This window comes from Tachypleus tridentatus, chromosome 13 (genome assembly GCF_004210375.1).
Source record: "Tachypleus tridentatus isolate NWPU-2018 chromosome 13, ASM421037v1, whole genome shotgun sequence".
Taxonomy (NCBI): Eukaryota; Metazoa; Arthropoda; class Merostomata; order Xiphosura; family Limulidae; genus Tachypleus; species Tachypleus tridentatus.
The window spans coordinates 155,506,641-155,531,511 of record NC_134837.1 but is presented as its reverse complement, the minus strand read 5'-3'; the positions used below and the strand labels follow the sequence as shown (position 1 = coordinate 155,531,511).

General features: G+C 31.3%; 1 protein-coding gene across 3 annotated transcripts in view; it reads left to right on the top strand.

Moving 5' to 3' along the window:
- Positions 1-230: 230 nt before the first annotated feature.
- Positions 231-24,871, top strand: part of LOC143240889 (4'-phosphopantetheine phosphatase) — a 60,503-nt gene continuing 35,862 nt past the window's right edge. For 2 of the 3 annotated variants that reach the window (XM_076484117.1, XM_076484119.1), the window contains exons 1-6: positions 231-350; positions 14,429-14,549; positions 16,517-16,602; positions 17,607-17,824; positions 20,926-21,109; positions 21,437-21,529. In XM_076484117.1, the coding sequence (XP_076340232.1) occupies positions 14,453-14,549; positions 16,517-16,602; positions 17,607-17,824; positions 20,926-21,109; positions 21,437-21,529 (678 nt within the window). In that variant the 5' untranslated portion in view covers positions 231-350; positions 14,429-14,452. Of the gene's footprint in view, positions 351-435; positions 455-14,428; positions 14,550-16,516; positions 16,603-17,606; positions 17,825-20,925; positions 21,110-21,436; positions 21,530-24,871 lie in introns of those variants that run through there. The other variant, XM_076484118.1, reaches the window with a different exon arrangement.

The following is a 24,871-nucleotide window of genomic DNA, read 5'->3' as shown; positions in this document are numbered from 1 at the left end:
CAAATTTATTAATTTGCTCTTGTGATGTATTCATTCAATAAATATATTTCACGATCATAGCGACGTTACTTAATACATTAACTATGTGTTATCGCATTTGATGTATATGTGTGTGTGTATGCTCTATATAAAAGTTTTAGCCACAGGCTTTGGGTTTTTCTTTCTTCTCCCCCCACTTGCCATTTGTAATTTTTCGTCAAGATATTTTGACATTGTCAAGTGTTAAATATGATTAGAGAGGACAGCACTGTGCCAGTCAGCTGCAACCTTCAGTTCTGTGTTAGTGTTATTACTACATGCACTAATATACCAGGAAAGATTCTTAAAATTTGACAAGCAGAAGTTGGGCAGTAAGTTCAAGGCTGACGTAGATCAAATTTGTAAAAGTAGCTTAAGAGTTTTGTTAATGTTATAAATGTTTAGCTATTATTTCGTAAGATAGCTCGTAAATAAGGTACAGTTTCTTGAAATAAAATACTAAGTTATTTTAGTCTTGGCAAGCGAAGTAATTTCGTTGACGACGTTGCCTGTTAATTACTTAATCATGTTATGTTACGCATAATGTTATGAATTATCCAGCATTGCTAAACTGAAGAAAGAAGCATATATCACTGAAATATATTTATGTCACTGCTATTTATGTGACGTTGACGTGATTAAAAAAAAAACACACGTAAAGGTTACATAATTGTTTGATTTATGATATAATTGTTATTTAAGTTGTTTGGACACTTTTAATTTAACAGTTCAAATTGAGTTATGTTGAAGTATTATGCACAAGATTTCCAAATTGACACTGCATGCGTGTTTTAGTGTTAATATAACCATTTAGTAAAATGAGGTAAATGGCGCATTTAGTGATTTAGTGAATTTCAAATGTTTAATTTGCATAACTGTTCATTTGAAAAAGAGCTGAAAATGTGAGACATGAAATAAGCCAAACATTTATGGTGGTTTCACTTTTATGTTTAATTGGGTTGAGAATAAACCAAATAATCAGTTAGCAAAACTGAATATTAACAGGCCAATCATTTGTGTTAAAGATCACATTAATTTCAGATGTTTTTTCCACATTCTTAATTTGACCATTAAATTTCAAAATCAGAGGAATGTAAACTAATCTCATACAATATGGAAGAACATTATCTAGTTTGTTAACTTTAGTTCTTGTACTACTGATATGTTATATTGAAACTTGTTTAAAAGAATATTTCATTAAACTATATTGTTAGACACAACAGTAGTAAAACATTGTGATCTACAGATGTTACTTGTAATCTAGAATATAAGTCAAGTATTGTTTAATCATTTTAGGCACATATTTTAATACTTAGAATTAGAAAAGATAGAAGTATATATAAATAGTTTTTTAGGGTCCTTTGTGTTTTGTTACCTATCTCAATTGAAGAGTTTTGACCTTGAATGAAAGGCTTCATGGGCAGTAATTTATGGGAGATGAAAGGTAGATCTGAAGTGATATTTTTACAGACCTCTTTTGAATTTGCAAAGGACACATTAAGAGCAATGTGAAGAATAATACATTTGCAGTTAATGCAGTTTTTATCACAAATTTTTAGGCATATTTGTTTGTAATGTTTTACTAGCTTTTGGAATTTAAACCATAATTTTTGTATTTTAATAGCTGTAGAAACAATGTGTATCTACTTGAAAAGCAAACTTGTATTGGACTATTTTATATAACAGTTTGAAACAACAGCAGTTTTTTTCTCATATCATTATATTATATAAAATTATCAAATGTTAAAGAAAATGTAGTAAATGTAACTGTAAATTTAGTATATTCATAAAACCTACAAAAAAGCAAAGTGTTTTTGTAAAAGAATGATAAAAATCTCAATTATAAATTTGAATGATGTTTATAGTATATTTTTAAAGAAAAATTTGGTTTAATAATGAAGTATTAACAAGCAATCTCAGAGTTAACCATTGCATGTTTGCTAAACTGCTTGGAGAGTTATATCTGGGATTTTGTTGCATTTTATGCAGGTTTGGTAGAATCCAGTATATTTTGTGATGAATCAAACAATGGTTCCTTAGAGGCAAAGCCATAAGTTTGCAGACTTACAATGCTAGAAACTGTGGTTAATAGAGTACAGATGGTTCTTTGTGTAGCTTTGTTCTTAACTAAATGCAAACAGAATTAAATAATGTAGGGCAATCTTGAAATAGAAGATGACTTGTAAAGATACATTTCTTCTGTAGGATCAATGTTGTAATGCAAGTTCACTGAAAACTTTTTTCCAAAAAGAGCTGAGCAATATAATTAATTACATGTAAGCAGCAGCTACATTGACTAGTGTCATGTAAACTAATAAATTAATCAACAATTAGATAAAATCAAAAGTAGTATTTTTAATTGTTACTGTTTTTAATTATTCCAACAATTGATTAATCAAATTTCTGATTATACTAATTGGAGGAAAACAATCAAATACTCAAAATAACTGTTTTGATTATTCCAAGTTTAATGGTTTTGCTGATTGTAAGGGAAATGACCAACTAATCAAAATTAATTGTTCTAATTACTTGTTTCAATTATTTCAACTATTAAAATAATCCTTTGTTATTGTAAAAACCACTAAGTATTTGCCACTGTCATTAACTTTGACTAGGGGAAAAACAATTGGCTAACAACATTCACTACTGTGTCTATAGTTACTTAGGTGTTGGATAAGTAGTAAATTTACTGTTTTTTTCTTTTAGATTTGTGTTAAGTTTATCATATGGAATTGTATATTTGTATTATTTAATGCTGTATAAGCAAGCACAGATCTTTGTGGAGTGGTCTAGGAGGTCTAGATCCTCCTTCCCTCATTTCTTCAGAAATTAACTGTATTATTTAATGTTGTATAAGCAGGCATAAATCTAGAGAAAGTGTTCAAAGGAGCCATACCTACCTTATCCCTTTTTATTTTATTTTTTCAGAAAATCTCTATAAATCCAGGTAATAACTGATTATTTCTAAGGTTATACAGTTACCCAAATATCAGATAAACATTGCTTTGGTCATTTTTTTTCTTTCTTTTTGAAGACCCTGACGATGAATTTTTAATTTTTAAGATGTTTGTTTTCATAAAAGCTAGTATTTTTTAGGCCTCCTGCACATTTGTTACAAAATCACCTATTTTATTTGTATAGCTACATTTTTATTGAGAAATATATTTTATACTGTTGATATCTAAAATAAGTGAAAATGCAAGTGGTATGACTGGAAGTAGTGAGTAACTCTAAAAATACTATATTGTTATAGTGGAAGTCACTTTTTTCAAGTAAAGTGTCGGGAAAAAGTTAAATGGTATACCATCAGTGTGAAAATAGTATTACAACAACTAGTATGGAGAAGTTCAAATATTGGCACTTGTTAACACTAAAATTGTATTAGCAACCCTCATAGAATTCACCATGATGAAGACAAACTTCATGTTCAACAACCACAACTATATACAAACAAATGGCCTAAGCATGGGCAACCCAGTATCACCAGTTCTAGCCAATATTTTTATGACACAAGTTGAAACACAAGCAATTAACACAGCATTACATCCACCACTATATTGGTACATATATGTAGATGACATGATTGTGGGATTCACATCTATAGAACACACACTTAATTTTATCAATCATATTAACTCTATACATCCCAAAATTAACCTCACATGTGAACAAGAAGAAAGCAATCAAATATCATTTCTTAACCTCGAAATTACAAGAACTGATATGCAATTTAAAACAGAAATCCACCAAAAAATTGCCCATACTGGACTGTACATTCCTTGGGACTCAGTTCTAAAGAAAGTTTAGATATGGTTGGATAGAGAAAAAATAGACTATTATATCCTATTTGGGTAAATATGTATGATTAATTTTTAATATATATTTTGTATATTTGTGCTCATTTGTATCAGTTTGAAAGTTACAGAAATTTTCTTTTATGAAAAAACACCATGTAACACAAGGTAAACTGTAAAGATGGGTTTAATGAATAAGAAAGAAAACTAAGTCTAACACAGTGGTGAATGTGCAATGTTTGCAGAATGTTTTGTTAGCAGACACAAGTAGACTTTCCTAGGTAGGGAATACACATATGCAAAACAAACAAAAGTTGCAAACAGAGATCATTTTTAATAAAGGTATTTTGTTAATATTGTTTAAAATGGTAGTGCTTTTACTTTTTAATAGTTGCAGTATTTGGAAACATGTTTCTTATTCTCCAAGTAAAACCAAATCAAGCAAGTTTTAATTTTGTTTAATGAGTATTGGAAAGTAGCAACAAAATATTCTGGCTCAAATCTTTATTGAATACTTTTTCTGTGCTATTTCTGCAGTGTACATAAAACTAACTTTTTTATCAGTGGCTATTTCTATTTTATTTTTTTTATCAATGATGGTAAAACCTATTCCTATTATTTATTAATTTATTTGATTTGCAGAAGACCAGTTTGAGATTACTACTTATTTTGAAAACATAATGGCATTTGTATGGTGGTATTTCACAAAAACATTAGGGAATTTTTTGCCAAATAGGAAATGTCCAGGTTATCTTTAAAAAAAAAAAAAAAAAATGGGAACATATAAATATTAATTTTTTTGTGTGCAAAAAATAGCAATACCATTTTAGAATAAATAGTTTTTCAAATGTTAATTAGCTAGTATATACCTGTTGGTTGCTTGTAGAGAGCTTGTAAGAAGCTGTATGTTTAAAGGTTAATCAGACAATCATGTAAGTAACCTCTAAATTAATTGGAAAGTACCATTAATAACACTATAACAAAATTTTTACTTTTTTCTTGTTTCTGGGCAGGAAGTGTTATTTCCCAATTGCTTATGCCTAAAGTAAATGGAAAAGACCTAATTTACTCTTCAAACTTTGCTTTTGTGACCTTGGAGCATATAAAAAAAACATAATGGGAAACTGTATTTGGGGCTGATATGTAAAAGTGATTTACAGTACAGTTGCAAATCTTGAAAAACTACTAAAAAATTGAGACTATTTGAAATACCAGTTCGTGTATGTTCTGGAATTTTTTTAACAACATGAATACAGATTACAATATAAAGAGTAATATATGAATTTGTTATATATTCACATCTTATAACTTTGCATTAGTAAAGTTTTTAACACACAGACGCATCCTTTTTCTTTTATTAATATGATTTTGTTCCTTCCACCATGGTGCGTCTGAAACAGGCAAAGCTAAATATTAAATATGGCATTCTTTTGTTTTGTGTGAGATGCAGTTTTATTGGTTTAGTCAGTAACTGAACAATATATTATTGCACATGGATGAACATAGAATGGGCATGATGTATGTTGCACTCTTTCCATTTCTTGCTTATGTAAAAGCATTAGAGATAGCTTGAGAATAACTGCAAAACAATATTTTAAGGCAAAGATGGGATAAAAAAATGTGCACTTATTCTGGTGTCCGAGTTCCTCCAGGTTTAAAATGCTATGAGAAAGGACACAGACAGAATCAAGGTAGTCAGGTAGGTGAACTGAATGTACCAAAGACCAAGCATGTAATAAAATGTTTCAGTATTGTGGTGTTGACTTTGACAAAGTTTTTGAAAATGTAAAAAATTGTACAGATTTGCACATGTCTACTTGATAAATCTAGACATCAAGTGATCATTTGGCTCATCAATATGTTGTCACATTACAGTTTACTATGCTTTAAACATAAATATGCTAGCAATATGTCTTACTAAGCTATATTCATTTGCTGTTGCTTCTATGATATGTGCTTATTTTGCACCTATACATTTTTGTAATAAAATGTTAAAATCTAATTATATTATATTGGTAAAATATGTTACCATCCATTGAAGTAATACAATCTGTTTGTGTATAATAAAACATAGCTTTCTTTGTTAGTGTGAAGACACCTAATGGTATAAATAATATCCTAAGTATAAGAAAAGGGATATATAACAAGTGTCATTATCTGTGCTATTTCATGAAATGTGTAATATCTTTGCTGAATTACAACTCAGTAACAAGTAAGTTGTTTATTCAGAAATATTGACAAGCTATTAAATTTTACAAATAGTAATGTGTGCAATTTTATATTCTTTTTATCAGTTTGAATAAATAATACATTTATTATTGATGCAGTAAAAAGGGCTGCACTATATAATGTATATATTGACAAATTTATGATATAAAATTGTGAATAATTTGTCACTTAAATGCCTATGTGACAAATTGTAAATAAAACTGGAATTAGAACAAGTTTATTTGTAACTTTTAACATAGTTTTATGGCATTCCATAAAACATGACAGTCACAATACTTTTATATATGAATGCCTAGTGTGTCAAGTGAAATATATTAAAAAATATAACTAGAAATATGAAGATTTATTATGTGGCAGTTATTTTACTTACAAGCATTGCATTTGTTACATAATGTTTTGGGTGAAATACATATAAATGCATACAGTTCCATAATTTGAAGAAAATCCTGCAGATTTTTTTTTTTTATATAATTTCATTGTGTAAGGTTTTGTGTAATTTGAGTTGTATTAAATGTACAAGTTTATTTTCATTTTCTTTTAAAAGAAGTTAAAATTAGTACTGGATTTCATTTTTATATACCAAATCAGAGGTCAAGCCAGACTGCCAAACTGGAGAAGTTAACTTTCCCTTTCAGTACCAACAGGCAAAAGTTTTTAAAATTGGAGAGATTTCACATTTCTTTATCAAATGCATGCATAATTGGAAAATACCATTTAATAAAGGAAATGTTTTATAGAAGGAATAATTTCCATTACATCCATATTTGTTTATTTAGGGTTAATATTCCATTACATGCATTATATATAATGTACATACACATACATGTCTTTTGAAGTATTAAATACTGATTTCTTTTTTTGTCTTAAAACCTAAGAATTTTTGTAATATATTTATAAATTGAGCAGTGCCAAAATCCCATTGCATCTTGCACATACCATATAGTCATTCTGATTCAAAACTGTGTAAAAATACTTTGGCTTTTCTTTCTCTAATTTTTCACTTCTGTCTAGATTTTGACTTTAAATTTTCAGACGGTTATACCTAACCAGTATGTAGGAGATATCCTGAGTGAATATTGTTACAAGCAGTAATATCTAAGTTTGATTTCATTGCAGGTATAAAATGCAGTTATATAAAAATTGAGTAAAGACAATTTGAAACACCACTTGATGGTACATACCATGCATAGTTAATGATTACTTACCATAACAAACAATACAATAAAAAAAGAAAAAACAACAACAATAGCAATATTTTGATTTACTTACGTAGTTGGAATAACAAAAAAGAACAATAATCAAATCAAATTTCAGTTAAATATTTTTTTAATATTTAATAGATTTAATCATAATTCTTATCAATTATTTTGTAACAGTCTGTATCATCATACTCATAGATAATTGATCTTATCAGTTAATTGCCTCATTTTCCTCTTCTTTAACACCCACTGTCACATTTTTGCTCAATCATGGCCTGAATGTGTGAAACACATCTCTTTCGTAACCAATTGCAAACCATAAATCCTCAAATTTGCAGTCTTAACATGCTAATTATTAGGCTGTGTTTGGCCAATTTTACATTTCTTGAATTCTAACAAAATGAAATTAATTTTAACTGCAATAGAGCTGTGTGAATGGGTATACAAAGTCTCACTGGACAATGTCTTGATAGGTTTTGGGGAAAAAGGACAATTTTTCACCAAGATAACTTCTATATAACCTACCTTTTTTTTTTATTACTTTTTTTTAAGACATTGTGGAAGGTTTTGTTTGTAATTTTGGGTGTGTTTGTTTTAAAGTGAGAATTTAATTAGGTGGGTGATTTGATTATTATAGCTTGTATCTTTCAACATGATAAAGAACACACTGTTGCCAAAAATTCATCACTTTTTGAATAAAATTGGCATCTCATTAGTAAGAAATGGTTCTATTTCAATAAAACAATTGTCAAACATATTTTTGAGTTGAAAAAAAAAACTTCTTTAATATTTATAAAAGTTAGAGATATTTTGGCAGTTGACATCATTTGATTACTGCATCCAAGTTTTATAGTTATAATTTTTCATCTTGTACATATATTTCGAAATATATCCATAAGTATATTTTTAGGAGATTGAAACTGTGTTCTTGATTCAGCATTTAACATGTCAAATTCTGTCAGCAGAATGTTCAAAAATTAAATAATTTTGTAATTGATGAACTGAAGGTAAAAAAATAAAACAATTTGTTTATTTGTTTTTGGAATTTCGCACAAAGCTACTCGAGGGCTATCTGTGCTAGCCATCCCTAATTTAGCAGTGTAAGACTAGAGGGAAGGCAGCTAGTCATCACCACCCACCACCAACTCTTGGGCTACTCTTTTACCAATGAATAGTGGGATTAACCATCACATTATAATGCCCCCACGGCTGAAAGGGCGAGCATGTTTGGCACGACCGGGATGCGAACCTGCGACCCTCAGATTACGAGTCGCACGCCTTAACACGCTTGGCCAGGCCGGGCCCTAATAAAACAAGCAAAGCTGTTTTAAATGATCCAACACCATGTTAAAATGACTACACATGCATTTCAACAACACATATAAAGTCTAGAATTTGAAAAATCACCATAACTGAAATAACCATTTTAACAAACACTTGTGATTGTTATGTCTAGTGAGAAACATGTACAAAAATTAAGATATTTAATAATGATATTTTACATTATAATTAATAAATCACCATAAAATAGAAAACTTTTATATCTATCAACTATAAGTGGTGTGAGTATGAGGAAAAGCTCTTTGAAATATTGAAAATCCTGTAAAAGAGTTTCATTTGCAGGACTGATATTTCAAACAGTGAAGCCCAATTAACTTATGTTCATGTTCCATCAAGATATTTGATATTTGAATATGTGAAGTGTACTTGGGTAAAGTATATATTTCTCGTAATGACGAGAAACCCACTTGAAATAAAGATGCATCTCAGAATGGTTGGTATGGGTATTAACACTTTTTTATTGCTAAACAGAGAACAATGTTTTGACCTTCCTAGGTTATCTTTGTTAAGCTGCTTATCAGTAAAAGTGTTAATACCCATATCAACCATATTTGAGACAAAAGTATGTGTTTTCAGTAAACATGTTCATGGTTTGATTGCACATGTTTTAGGCAAGTGAGCATGCAGAAAAGTTACTGAACTTTATAACTTTAATTTATGAAACTTGATTACCATGCATTGTAGTAGATTGTCAGTAATTCAGTGGTCTCTGATTTGATTCCAGTTGCTACAAATGTTGTTTGTGCTATTTTTCTGATGGCAAAGATACTGAAAACTACTTGCTACTCTTACTAATTTTGACCTGCTAACTAGACAAACTGTCTTGTAGTGACAACTACAATTTTTTTTTGAAATGATGATGGAAGGGATTTGTTGCCAACCTTTTTATTTTTTTATCTTTTGCTTGCTAACATGTATCATTTGAAAAATATTCTACTAATTGACCCTCAAGTCTGTGGTCAGTTTATGGGCTTTAATTTTAGAAATTATAATACATAAATATAAGATTAAATTTGTATAAAACTAATTACAAGTTGTATATGAAATTAACACTATAAACTTCTAAATCTTACAGTGAAATCTTGTTTAAAACTGCAAACTTTACATTCACAATTGATCATCTAGTTTATTTATATTGTCCATCTACTCTTAAATATGATGAAAACCATGCAGTAAGCTGTTCTGATCAATAAGATCCTCCCTCGATGTGGATTTCTGTACATGGTGAGAGGACCTCCCAGGGAAGGTTCTGTTTTCTGGGATCTAAACATCCACCGATGTGTTTGCCATGTATGGTTACTCGTGAAGGAAAGGAGAGGATCCTGGTGGTTGAGGGGTCTAACTCTAACACGCCACTTTTGCCTTGAATTCCTGTAGACAGGCAGCCTTGGGGTGGCCCACCTTGGGTCAGTTGGCTGATCCACTTGGGCTAGCATCAACCTAGTACCAGTGTTTGTTTTCAACAAGTGTTGTGGACATTGTTTATTCTGATGCTGATGAAACCCTGGCATTGCTGCAGTGCCCTTGTTTGGCACTGTAGTCTGTTCCCTCTTAGGGCTTCATGTTGGGTGGGGTCAATGGGCACCAAAATATTCTTTTTTTTTATTATGGATCCTCCAAATAAAAATGTAAATAAAATAGTGAAGAAACATTCCATTGGTAAATGACCATGTCTTGAAGATTCTGAGCAGCAATATTCAACATCTGGAACATCTGTTGTACCTCAAATTCTTATATTTCAATCACTTTCAGACAGACCTTTAGGACAAATGTCTCCCTTTTTCATTCAGAAGGGTCTAAAAGGACTTGCTGGCTCTCCAAAGTTAGTAAAGAAGTTTTAATCTTGTGACATATTGGTGGAAACATCCACATCTCAAAAGAGTGAACTCCTCTTGCATTCAAAGGCAATTGGGGATACACCTATTGAGGTTACACCTCATGCTACTTTGAGTTCATCATGAGGAGTTATTGTTGAGAGGGATTTAAAGAACATCCCTGAGTCAGAGATTCTTGCTGGTTTCTCCACTTGGGGAGTTTCTGCAGTGAAGCATATCTCCACTTGCAAAGATGGAATTACAATGCCAATCAAGATCCTCATTCTAACATTTATGTCACCACGTCCATCTGCCACCATCAAGGCAGGTTATCTTAATTGCTGGGTATGGCCATACATTTCACACCGTCTCAGATGTTTTCAGTGTCAGCAGTTCAGTCACTCAAGGACGTCGTGTTGTGGTTCCCTGACGTGTGTTTGTTGCGGTGGCAAAGACCATGATGCCTATGAGTGTGAAATGGACCCTCATTGCATCAGTTGCAATGGCTTTCACCCATCCTACTTTCATTCTTGCTCTAAATGGTTGGAAGAAAATGAGGTGCTGCATTTGAAAACGATTCATAACATTACTTATCCTGAGGCTTGAAAATTGCTGTCCACCACTTCATCTCGAACATATGCTGCTGCACTTTGTTCCACTACTACAGTGGGAGTGCAGACAGATCTCTCTGTGCCTCCAAAAGAATCATTCTCAAAACAAATGAAAAGCCTTTTGACCTCCATGGTTAAAATGTTGATGAATCAACTTCAACACCCATTTCTGTCCCTTACATATATTCCAACAAATCCCAAGATCCACATCCTTTGGTTCCGGGTACAGGCATTTCCTCGGATCCATCTTCCTCTCTCACCCCAAGATGCAAAACAATCATTTGTTCACATCCTCAGTCTTTGGAATCCCCTTCCAACTGCAAAGACCTGCCCAATCGACTCAGGGCAGGATCCATGGAGGTCAATAAACCTCCCTCGAATAGACACAGTAAAGAAAAAAGATGTGGTCATAAACAGAAGGGTTCTCCACCCAATTTACTTACACATAAATAAAAATGGTAACCTTGATACAATGAAACTGTCGAGGTTTATGTTCTAATCTGGATAACATCAAAGCGCTGATTGCTTCCTACTATCCTGTATGTCTTTCCTTACAGGAAACATTTTTGAAACCTGTCGATACAATCACCTATTGGTAGTTTTCTTTGTACAGAAATGACAGGCTGTGTGATGGACAAGTACATTGAGGGGTGGCACTGTTGGTTGATCAGCTTGTGCCCACCCTGTCTTTGCCACTTGACACACCCTTGGAGGCTGTAGCCATCTGTTTTCTTGGGTCATACCATCACTGTTCTCTCTACCTGTTGCCTGGAGAGACCTATGATCAATCAGACCTTGTTGCACTCACCAAACAGTTGCCATTTCCCTTTCTAATCCTGTGGGACTTTAATGGACATCCCCTCTGGGAAGTGCTGATATTGATAGGAGGGGTTGCTCTGTAGAGCATATGCTCTCATCACAACCTTTCTCTTTTCAGTACTGGTTCTTTTACTTGTTTTCATGCACCTAGTCAGTCCTTTACTGCTATTGATCTCTGTTTGCTCCCTTTCATTATTCTCCCATTTTTCATGGAGGGTTGACAATAATCCATGAGGCAGTGATCACTTTCCTATAATTTTGAGACAGACTGGCTGTGGTCATTGCCACCTGACCTGTCTGCCCAGTGGAAGCTGGATCATGCAAACTGGCCCTCAGTGGATCACAGCAAACTGCTTTAACGTCTCTCTCTATAAAACCATTTACATGCAATTTTACTACCAATGGGGTATTCACCCTGATCCTGAACTTTGTATTGGTGAAGTTGTGCTGCCTGTGGTCCCTGAGACCTTTAGCTGATCTTTATACCACATGTCAAGCAGCTATGCATTAAATGTACAAGAGTACTGAACATCCTCAATGTCCTCTCTTCCACCACTTGGGGAGCAGATCGACATTCAGTGCTAAAGATATATTATGCTCTTATTCAATCAAAACTCAACTATGGATCACTGGTCTATGGCTCAGCTAGAACCTTGGCCTTAAAGATGCTGGACTCCATTCATCATCAAGGACTTCAGCTCTGCAATGGGGCTTTCTGCATTTCACCAGTTCAGAGCTTATACATAATCTCAGGAACCTTCTTTGCACCTCCTTTGTTTGCAACTGTTTTTACTATATGCTTTGAAACTTTGTTTGTTACCAAAGCATCCAACCTTGGGTTGTACTTTCCTTCCTCAGTGGACTATACTCTTTTAGAACAGATGATCTGCCATTGCTTCTTTTGGCCTTTGTATCCAGGTGCAGTTGGATGAATTGAGTCTGTCCTTGGATAACATTGCTGTATCCACTGGTCAGTCCAACTTATCATGGGTTCTTACAATTGCCAAATGTGATCTATCTTTAAGTCATCTGAGAAAAGCAGACACTCCTAATTGGAAATACTGTCTGTTATTTGCTGAACATCTTTCAAACCATCCTTCCATTCCTATTCATACAGATGGTTTGAAATCAGGTGTCTGTGTGGTCACTGCCATGGTTTGTTGGTTTGGTGGTTGCATGCAGAATTCCTTCTACAGCTTTTGTGTTCACTGCTAAACTGTATGCCATTTCTCTTGCCCTGGATCACATAGAAGCTAAGCAGTACTCAAACTGCACTATTTATTCTGACTTGCTTAGTTCTCTACTGGCCCTGGAATCACTTCATGTTAGTTCACACCCTGTTCTTGCCGATTATTCAAAACTGACTGGCCCATTTCTCTTTAACATCTGCTTCTATCCAGTTTTTCTGGATCCCAGGCCATGTTGATATTCGTGGGAACAAGCTTGCTGAAACTGTAGTCAAATCTCTCTGCTCTGGCACTAACACTGCTGTGCCTGTTCCATACATGGACTATGGCCCTGTATTCAAGATTCAGCTCCATGTCAGCAGGCAGTCTACTTGGAGTAAGCAACATGCAAACAAGCTTTTCCAAATAAAACCCTATATTGGAATTTGACTGTCTTGCTTCCTTAAGGATCAGAAAGAGGAAGTTGTTCTAACTGGTCTATGTATTGGTCACAGTTTTTTAACTCATCATTTTCTTTTATCTGGAACTGATGTACAAATGTGTAGTCTGTGTAACACTCAGGTCACAAAATGCCACATTTTACTTTTTTGCCATCATTATGACTCTCAATGACAGCACAATTTTAAACATGTTCTGTCCCAAGGTTTGTTCGTAATGTTGGACAGTGTTATTGGCGATGGTGACACTGTCCACTTTGAAAATGTTTTTGGTTTTTTAAAGGCCATTAATCTTTTAAATGCCATTTAAGATTTTTAATCTATACATTACACCTTTTTTTAATGAGATTCTCTTTTAAGAATCTCAGTTCATCTTATTTGATTTGAAATTAGAAAATGGATGTAATGTCAAAGTACTTGAAACCAGGACTGGAAAGGCCAACTTCAGGTGACTAACACTGATGTTTGAACTACCCGTTAGTCATCATGGTGAGTTATTAAAATTTTGCTACAAGTTTTTCAAAACTTTTATTACTTTACTTTTTGAAAATGGCCATAATGCCAAATAACTTGGAACCAGGACTGGAAAGGCAAACTTCAGGTGACTGATTGTGGTTTTTTGAACTTACATGTTAGTGTTCCTGATGAGTTATGATAATTACAATTATGCTGTAGAAAGTCTTTTTTACAACTTCCATTACTGTAGTTTTTCTTTTAACATTGTAAACTAGATGTAAAAATTGTTTTTATGTTATTTATGTTGTTTTTTTAACTTTGTTTTGTTTTACCTTAATATCCTTTTATGAATTTTACTAAATTTACTTTAATTTTAACTTTTTACTGGATATTTGGTAGAGATAGCCTAGCTGCTTTGTGCCATAAAACACCAAATTAACCAATCAATAAGGTCCAAGCTTTGAATTTTCATATTAGTATATGCTTGCTTATAGCTTATTAATGTGACAAAAATTCTTTTCAGAAACGTGGTTAAAGTTTTGTGAAAATGACATCTCAAACTGGAGCTAGGAGTATTGTCCTTCCAGAACAGAATAGTGTTTTCAGGAACTTGAAAAATGTTAAACGATTTGCCATTGATATTGGTAAGATAAATGAAAACTATTTTTGTAGTTTTGAAGGACTTAATATTATAAAAGTAGTGTATTCATACAAATATCTGTTCTAATTTCTTGTACTATTAACAAGTTTTAAAGGAAACATTAGTTCAACCTTTTCTCAGTTAAAAACATAGTGATGTGAGCTTGCCCATTATTAGTAGGTTATCAAGTAGACTGATATGACAGAAAAGTCAAAAGTTTCTACAAAATACAAGTTTGAGATTGTTTAGCAGAGAATAAATTGAATGTAAACAGCAAGGAAAAACAAGCAAACAGAAGTTAACAAATGCACAAAATCTGTATTCACACAACTGTCTGTGTAATTACCAAATTGTCAGCTTTTTTTCTAGTTCTTGGTAGCATTTGTTTGGCTGTTAGGGTTCAGAAACCAAACAGGAAAGAGAGAAACAAAGTACTCAGAACTATGGTGATACTTTCTTTGTATGTCCAGGCCAAAATCTTAGATATTACATAAGTCAATGACATACAATTCTAACTCATCCCAAAACAACTGTATGATTTTGTATTATCTTTTGAAGAGGCTATCTTCTAAGGAACTTCTAAACACAAAATATGTATAATTAAAATTTGATTAGGTTTTATGAATTAAAATTACACATATGCAAATAATTTGCAGCAATATGAAAAATGTATTTATATTTACACTTTGCAGAAACTTTTGTATATATTCCTTGCATTTTATTTCTTCAAACCTGAAAATTTATTAAATTTCAAAGGGACATGTATGGTGTAGGATTTGCTAGACTAAGCCATAAAAAGACATTACTGTTAATCTATTTAGTCTTTAAGTCATAACGCACTAATCTGAAATGAAGTTGTACCATAGTTTTGCAGTACATGTTCATGGTAACTGAACTGTGTCTGTTTTTGCAATATTGGTAAATAGCTCAACTTTTTATCTTTGGAAGAAATATGGACCACAATAACCCACCACATCCATGTCAGCACATGAGTAACAGGATTGGCTGTTGACAGTGTCAGGCTTGTTTTAAAGTTTATATGTTCAATCTCTTTATTATCCAGTCACAATTTATATTAATAAAAACCATGATATAATGAACTATAAATTAAGTTCACTGAATCTTACACTTTTTCAAGCATAAAGTATTTTAAAAACCGGAAAAAGCATAATTTTTTTTCAGCCTACTAAATTATTACCCCTTCTTTCACTTGTTGTAAATTATAATTGTAGTAATTATGTGATTACAATATTGCAGGACTGTTTTTATTATCAAACATAATCAAACTATTAATTGTACAACAAAATGGAAAAAATATCTAAAATGCATATTTCTATCAGTAACTTAGTTTTTGTCTTTTAGAATGAATGCTACACTTAAAAAAAAAAAAAAAAAGACCATAGATGATATTGAGCCTACTTTTCTCCTCATCACTAAGCAAGGCAAATATCCAGTCTTTAATTTTTTTCTATAAGATTCATATGCTAAATCTTAATTACTGTTTATATTTGGTAGTATTTAAAAATGTTAGCTGTAAGTTACTAAAATTGTGGAATTTAATTTTTTTAAAACAAACCCTAATTGAAAGTTGACTTCATTTTTTGATTTTAATGGCTGTCTTTAAAAGTGCTTGTAAGTAGAAATTTTTAGTATAAAAATTTATAATTAGAGTTAAAGAATGAATATTGTAATTATAGTTAGTGCATGTTAAAGCCTTTTTCTAATTTAGTATTCTAAGTTTTAATACCTTTTTAAGAACATTTGAAAAACAATGTACTAATCGTGGAAATCATTAATTTCTATGTCCTGCTGTATTGTTGTACTGAAAGAGAGTAATTTAAACTATCACATCTACTGAAATGGAAAATTATGAATAAAAGTTTGAGGAACATTTTTTGTACATATTATTTACACTCAAAGTTTAAAATCTTGGAGAGTATTGTTTATCTTTAACATTGCAATTTTTTATAGGTGGATCACTGACAAAAATAGCATATTACTCAACTGTTTCTTATAAAAGAGCTTCATATGATTTTCATGAAGAGACAAAAGAAGGTGTAAGTGTATATATTTTTATAAAGTCGTACTTAATCCTTGATTCTTCAGGTTTGTAGAAAGCCCCTCACCCTTAAGGAAAGTGCAAAGAAATTATATTACCTCCATGTAATTTAAAACACAAAATCAAGGTTACAGATGTTATAACTTAATAGCCCTTAAAGTATTTAATTGTCAGTTATTTATAAATGTTTGTTTATAATTTTTTAGATTTCCACAACTGAACTATGAAAATTCTTTTGTTTCACTGTAGTAGCTCTGTCTTATGTCATTCAATGTACTACATTCTGTAGGAGATAGAAGATTCACAGACAGTATGAAATGCTAAATTTGAATTGTAATTGAATTTTTAAGAGATGTTAAAACATAACTGCACTAATAGCACCAATAAAGCATTGAAGACTCAATGTGTTTTGTTTTTTTCTGTAGGTAATGTGTGTTTAGAGTTGGGAAAAATACTGACTTCCTTTTTTATCACATTAACTCTCATTTCCCTTCCCATAATACATTATTTAACTGCTATTGACTTTCATTGTGGAGAATTAATTTGAAATATTTTACAAAGACCATAAAATGAATTATTATTTAGAAATAAGACTTAATGATATCCAATGAAGACTGTCTTTGGTAGAGTTTGAAAAGTTACTTACTGATGATTGGTATATAGAAGTTAGTTTTCGATTTAAAAAAAAAAAAAAAAAAATTGCATATATGCATCTCAAAGTTTCTGAATTTCACCGTTCTTTATAAGTTAAAAATATCAAACATTTTTGTTGTCTTATAAGCTTAAAATACTTAGTGTTGAGATTTGTGTGACAAAATGCTTTAAAGCTTCATAAATTTGTAATACCGATTTAATTAAACAACATTACATCAACTAAATCAATGATTCAGTTAGGTAGCTATAACTTTGATTGGTGTATTAAATGGAACTGTGTTTGGACAAGTATTTTTGTTTAGTTTATTCTACTGCTGGCAGTAATTTTTTGCTTATAATTTGGAATAGAAAAATGATGGGGCAAAGTATGAAATGGCGGAGACTGATGTGGAAGGTGCAAGACTGCATTTTATCAAATTTGAGACTAAACACATTGAGACTTGTTTAAGCTTTATACAACAGAATCTTGTGGGTTCTCGAGACTTTATGCAAGGCAAGACCATCAAAGCTACTGGAGGAGGAGCATACAAGTACACAGATTTGTTAACCTCAACGTTGGGATTGACGTATGTTGTCCATATCTTTTGGCAGTATATTTTTCAATTAAAAGTACATAGGTGCATTGGAAGAACTACTTTTATTCTTTTTTTTAACTTAATTGTTTTTACATTCACTCTGACTTTAAGTGTGTAAATAAGAGGCTAATTGTGTTCTCTTAAGTTTTTGTATGGTTTTGGTTAACTGTATTTTTAGTGAACTTTTATGATACAAGAACCATTCTTCTTTCTGATAAAAGTATTTCAAATGTATCTGTGCTGTATAAAAAGGACGTAATTGATGTATCTGTCTTCTGAACTTCAAGGACTGTTGATTTAAATCAAAACAAAAGAGGACCCTGGTGATTAGGGCTCTTGGAATCTGTTAGTTGTGGTAACAAAACCCACTGTCATGTTTGTCTTTCTTGCTGTGGGAACATTATAATGTAATTGTCAGTCCAACTATTGATGTATAAAGAGTAACCCAAGAGTTGCTGATGTTAATTAACTGCCCTCCCTGTAGTTTATTACTTTAGAATTAGGAACAGCTAACATAGATAGCTCTTAAGCAGACTTGTAAAATATATAACAAAAGGAGTATATGAACAGAAAGGAATGTTATTTAGAAGTATACTGATCAAATTGTTCTGAACCTATAACCTATTATTAAACATGGTTGGTGAGAAGCTACTATTGGCTTACTGTTCAAATAAGTTAAAGAAATTTAACAATAGTTTATGGAAATCACTGATAAATATAAACTATATAGTTTAACAAAAGTGCCGCCCTCTGAATAAAAAATGCGAAGACCTCCAATTACAAATGTTTTGTGCTATTTTTTGACTTCCCTAATTTAAGGTTACTTGAAACATCAAGATAACATGAGACAGTGTTAAAACCTCCAGCAGATTATTATGAAATACTTGTTAATAATTTAAGGGCCTTGTAAATGCACCAGGTAAGCTTTAAATTGGTTTAATTCTTAAATATATTTACAGCCATGTTGTTTGTTCAGAGGCAAAACTTTTAAGCTGTGTAGAAATGAAATGTGAAATATTTTTTTTTATTTTTCTTCACGAATTACACTAAATAAAGATCAGAAAATGATAAAATATCAATTCTGAAATATTTTTGACTTAAAACATTTTTGAAATATATTTAGGATTAACATATAACAATTGATTTTAAGTTATGTTTGAAAAGATTTTATCCAGTTCATAAAAATATGAAAAGTCACTGGAAATCTAGTCTTCATACTTCAGGCACATTATATAATTTTTATTTTTAATACTAAATTGTTTACCTCAAAATTTATGCATGCAACACAAGTGCATCAAATATTATTTAGAAACAATACAAGGTTTATTAACTATTTCAATAATACTATATACTTTTCCAGGTTTATAATATTAATGTAAATGTCCTTTTTAACACACCATTTAGTAACCCAAATTATTTTAGACATGTGAATAATATTGTGCTTTCTGCCAAATTTATTGTGTATTAGGCAGTGGACCAACTTTTTGATTATGACATTAGACTTCTCTTGAGATTGCTAAATGGTCTATTAAAAAAGTCTCTATACATAATAAGTATTATATACACATGACCATTATAAGAGGCCTTACCATTTCTTTGGTTTGCTGACCCAAGTTGTGCTGATGAGCATTCAGTAGGTGAAATTATAACCCACGACAGAGTACGGCAAATTAAATAATATAATAGGCCTCTATTTATTTTATTTTGACTTTTTATTTTAGATACTAGTAATATAAAAGCATCTTTGTCATGAGAGTTCTAACTTCTAAACAATGAAAAACCACTTCTGTAACAAGCCTATTATGAAAGTTCCATATGTTCTAAATACTAACTTTGATGAAAACAAATCTATAAATTCTAAATACATTATCAGAGTATCTGAAAAAAGGCAAGGCATAAACATTTACCATGGCATTGTTTAATTGATATATATATTGCTGTATATGCTTAGAAATAATCTATTATTGGCTGAGGTCTTAACTGTGTTTTAGACTCCACAATGATTTCAGAAATCTTTCAACAGATCTTTTAGGGTAATTGATAGCCCAATCAAATAAAAACACTGGCATGTAATGTTTCTTCTTTATTGCTAAAGAGTAATGTGAGGATGTCTGGCTGTTTTTATTTTTGTAAAAAATGGAAGGAGTTCAGCACCCTTCCCTAGATTTGTTTACTTGTACAACATTAAGTAAGAAAGTTAAGTCTCTCAAAAATGTAAGTGAAAGGGCATTGATCCCACTAAATCCATGCCTGCTTATATAGCATTTGAATAATACATTTTGAAAAGAAATGATTGGAGGGAGTTTGGTCCCCAAGATTCCCATAGATATACCTACTTATATACAACAATAAATAACCGTTATTAACTCCAGAAAAGAAAATGGGCATTCAAACCTTCGACTCCTCTGACTGGATTTGCACCTGGCAAAAAAAATGTGGGGAAGAAATGCTACGCCCTGTGAAACCTTACTCTAGACATGCACATGCTCATATCTTAAGGGACAGAGTACAGTTAGAAATTAGAAACAACACTATATATAAAAAAACGTTTAATACTTAAGGAAATGGAGGTTTAGTGATGTTGCTGCCAACCAGTTGCTTTTCCTCTAACCAGCAGTTTCAAGCTAGTGACAATGGCAGATAGCTTAGTACCTTTTACAGTAACAAATTCAGGGTAAATAAGTTTAGTAGCCATGGGAATTTAGACCAAATTGTGAGAAAACTTCCCCAAATCCAGATAGCTTCATGCTTAATCAAAATATTGTTATTATATTTGTTACTTTTATCTGGATAATATGAATAATGAAAAATAGTAAATAATTGGAAATCCTAATTTTGATTAGTTGCTTATTGTGACAGTCAATTCAGTCATAATTTCTATTGATTAATTGTTGGAACAATCATGAACAAAAATATTAATCAACACGTTATCTATTTATGGGTGATTTAATTATGATCATTAATCAATTAAATTGCTCAGCTCTAATTAGATTTACCATTAAATTAAATAATTATTGTTTACAGTGAAGGTAATTCTGATAACAAATTGGTGACTTAGTTTACATTTGTTTGTTTTTTCATTTTTGGTACAGGGTAGATAAAGAAGATGAAATGGAATGTCTTATTAAAGGTTGTAATTTTTTGTTGAAAAATATACCAGATGAAGTATTTCAGTACCGTCGCCATGGTAATCCAGAATACAAATTCTCTAGTTCGGATCCAAATGTATTTCCATATCTGCTTTGTAATATTGGTTCAGGAGTTAGTGTGATGAAGGTACGTGAAGACAGTTACTTGATTGTTATTGAATTACAGGACTCATTCGTCAAACAAATGATAGTGAAATTTTTAATTAGTATAAAACTCTTCTACATAGGCATATGTCCCAAAAACGCCATCTTTAGGAATGTTTATTATAAACAAAAGTCATATAGTAGTTTTGTGAGAATGAATATTTTTAGTTTATTTTATAAATCAGAATATGAGAAAAGGGAAAAATTCTGTATTAGTGAAAAGGTTATGATTTAAGTCATGCAAGCTAGGGTAGAGTGTGATTAATTTGTTGATTTGTTTGGTGCAGTGTAACTATTTTATTTCTTACAGGTAGAATCTGAATCCAGCTATGAGCGTATTGGGGGATCAGCTATGGGAGGAGGAACTTTTTGGGGTTTAGGCTCTCTTTTAACAAATGCTGAGGTAAGTTATTACCTGAACTTATGACTGAATAAGTCACTTTCAGATTTTCATTTTTCTAAAAATATAAAAATAGTATTACTCATTTTGTTTCATGTTTTTTTTTTTCAAAATTTCGTTTCACTGTCCATTAGTGATTGTGCTATAGTTAATGTTAGAGTAGAGAAAACAAGGCAAAATATAAAGTTTTACTGATTAAAAAAATGGGTATTTGTATTGGGGTTGTAGAGATTATGCAAATGAAATATGAAACTGTAAGATCAAAATTTGTTTCTTAACCTGAAACTTGTTTCATTCAGACTGACTCAGTAAAGGCTTTGTAAATTTGCATGCTAATCTGTACTACAAGCTTTTTAAAAACTCTGATTTTATGTACAACTAGCTTGAAATATTTACTAAAAGCTTGCCCAGTTTTATGATGATGTACTTAATACATTCAGAGTTATAGTATGTATAGCTTCATGGTTGGTAAAATTGAGATATATTTTTTTTTTTATTAGAGTTAACCAGTGGCATCATTTACTTCAACAATATTTGAGTTTTTTTATTAGAATATTTTAAAAATACTGATACAGTCTAGTATTTTTTCTTAAAATATTAGTGTGATTATTTATTTTAATAATTTCATTTATTACTTAGTTTCCTAATGATGTAACAGAGTGACTTATCTTTTTTTAAATTGATACACGACTTTGGTACTGTAAAAGTATTGTTACTGTGTCTAATGCTTTCCATTAACTACATGACTTATCCAAACTTTGTTAAATAACTAGAAAAAATGTATTTGAGCATCTCCATGTAGAATGTTTTAAAAACTTTCACTTGCATATTCTTTTTTAGTATCTAAAGAATGTGTTTGAGGCTGTGATGTAAAACATTCTTTTGAAAGCAGCCAGTTTGTTTGCTTCAGTACACACACACACACACACACACACACACACACACACACACACACACTGCTTCCAGTTCCATTAGCTGCAGCTATCTCCTTATTTGACCAATGTAATTAAATCCATAGGTGTCTTCTGATATTTTGCTGTAGGAATTCCATAATGAGTTACTTATCTCCTTTTGTAAACTTTTAACAGCTGATAGTGGTAATGGTGTAACTTCAAATATATCTTTTAACCACAGTTGATTGTGAAATTGACAATTTCAGTGCTTTCTCCACAAAACCTTTATTTCATTGCTCGGTTTGTTTCCCTCGGGGGAAAAAAAAACCTTTTAATGAGAGGGTCCAACAAAACCGCTAATGCAAAAGCTGGATTGCTTTCTGTTCTAACAAGCCTACTTTGGAGCCATTCTGTTAATGATATTCTCATTGTTACTGTCTAAAGAGGCTTCTGTTTTCTTTCAACAGATGGTTATGATGAGTGGTTAAAGTTGTAAGGATAACTTCTGGATTTGCTAAGTCTCTGTAGTTAATAGTTTTAGTAATTTCTTCAAATAGTTATTGTAAGTTCAAAATTTTTGTTGTTGAGATTGTTAATGATAATGTGTGTAGTAATGAAGTAATTAATATTGCTTCCTTATTCAGAAATTCTTTCTAGGAGATATGTTGAATCACAACCCTTAGAAACACAGTCTTTACACTGTTGCATCTCACACTTGCAAAGGTAGGTTGTAGAATCTGACCATCAGCCTGTTGCTCCCTGGTTGTTGAGGATAGGGTTCTCATTGTTTGATATTTTTGGTGTTGTTTGGTGCAAGTAAAGTACTTCATTCTTAGTATTGCAGTTTGTTTTGTTTTGTTAAAAGTTTCTGTTAAAATTAATAAAGGTTATTGTTCAAATGCTTTGTAAACGTTGCATTTTTGGTTGTAAATCAAAGTACACTGTGAAGAAAGGCTAAAGTTTTAATTTCATTCAGATTTTACAGAGGATAAAATGAGAAAATAATGTGAAAGGTAAAATAACAATTTTTCTCCTTTTGAGGGATGCATTGGTGTGCATTATTCATTTTGAGGATCAATTTATTATAATGGAAAATACCACTAAAAGTGAGAGTACTGTTGAGCACAAAGCTTCAACATTAATGGCAAATGCATTTGATTTGATTTTGGGAAAAATACCAAAATAAATTTGCCACCTAATTTCCAAAAACAAAATATTTTCAGACACAAATAATGCAATATTGTGCAGTTTTTAATATTAATTACCATCATATTGCTGCATTTACTGACTCATTTTCTAAATGTTTATGAGGTGGAAGATCTTTAGAAATAACTAATGGGACAAAATTGTCTCTCTGAAACTACGAGATCTCAAAAGCAAATTGTTAAGGAATGGGAAAGAGAGGCATTTTTTTTTTTTTTTATCAATAACTATTTTCACAGAGGGAGATTGCAAGTTTCAAATACAGAAATAAGGCAGCTTGTCTGCTAGGAAAAAAACTGCTTGCCACAGGAACTAATTATTGATTTGTTTTATTGCCACATAAAATGGTAATTTCTTGATTATATTCATTCTTAACTCTTAAAAAATAGATAAACACGTACATATTAATGAATAGAAATAAAGAACATAGGAAAAATCTTTTAATACATTTTGGTTACTTTATTAATATAACAGCCATTATTTATATAATATAGTTATGTTGACTACATACATTTGATCTCTAGCTATGTAAATATTGTTTACTCTGATGTAATTGGTCTTATAATTTTGTCACAATTTAAAGAAGTGCTTTATAATTATTTGCTAAAAATCACCTATGTTAAACTATAGGTGGGAATGTAATTGTGTTATGCTTTTTCCAGCATACAGTTTTTTATTGGCTTTTTTTTTTTTGATATACAATTTGAGCATGGTACTTGTAGTAAAACAGTCACCTGTAGCAGTTCACATTCTATACAAAAATATATTTTTAAGATCATTGTTTCTCGAGATACATACTTTACTGTATAAATATATATCTTTTAAATTTTCTGGAATACTAGTACATGAACTTTAAACTACTGTTGTCTCTGTGACTACCTTCATAATATGGTTTGTCATGCTTTGGATTTTGGCAGCAAAAGAAAAGGGGCATACAGATGATTACCTTCGTTCATATGCCAACCAACAAATCTCAAAACAGATTGATTTTATCTTATGCTAGACTGATAGGAGATATCTGTCTCTGCTGGTCAACTAGGTTTTGAAACAGTCTGACTGATATTTGCTAGTTAATAGAAATACTAAAACAAGAGCTTTAGATACCATGATGAGTAAGAGAACCAAATGGATAAATTTATGGTTTGGGTTTATTTGCCATGTAGAAGATCTACAAATGTGGGAAAACTGACCAAAGAAACACTAACATTTTTTTAAAATATTTGCTATGCTGTACAACACATACCTGAAT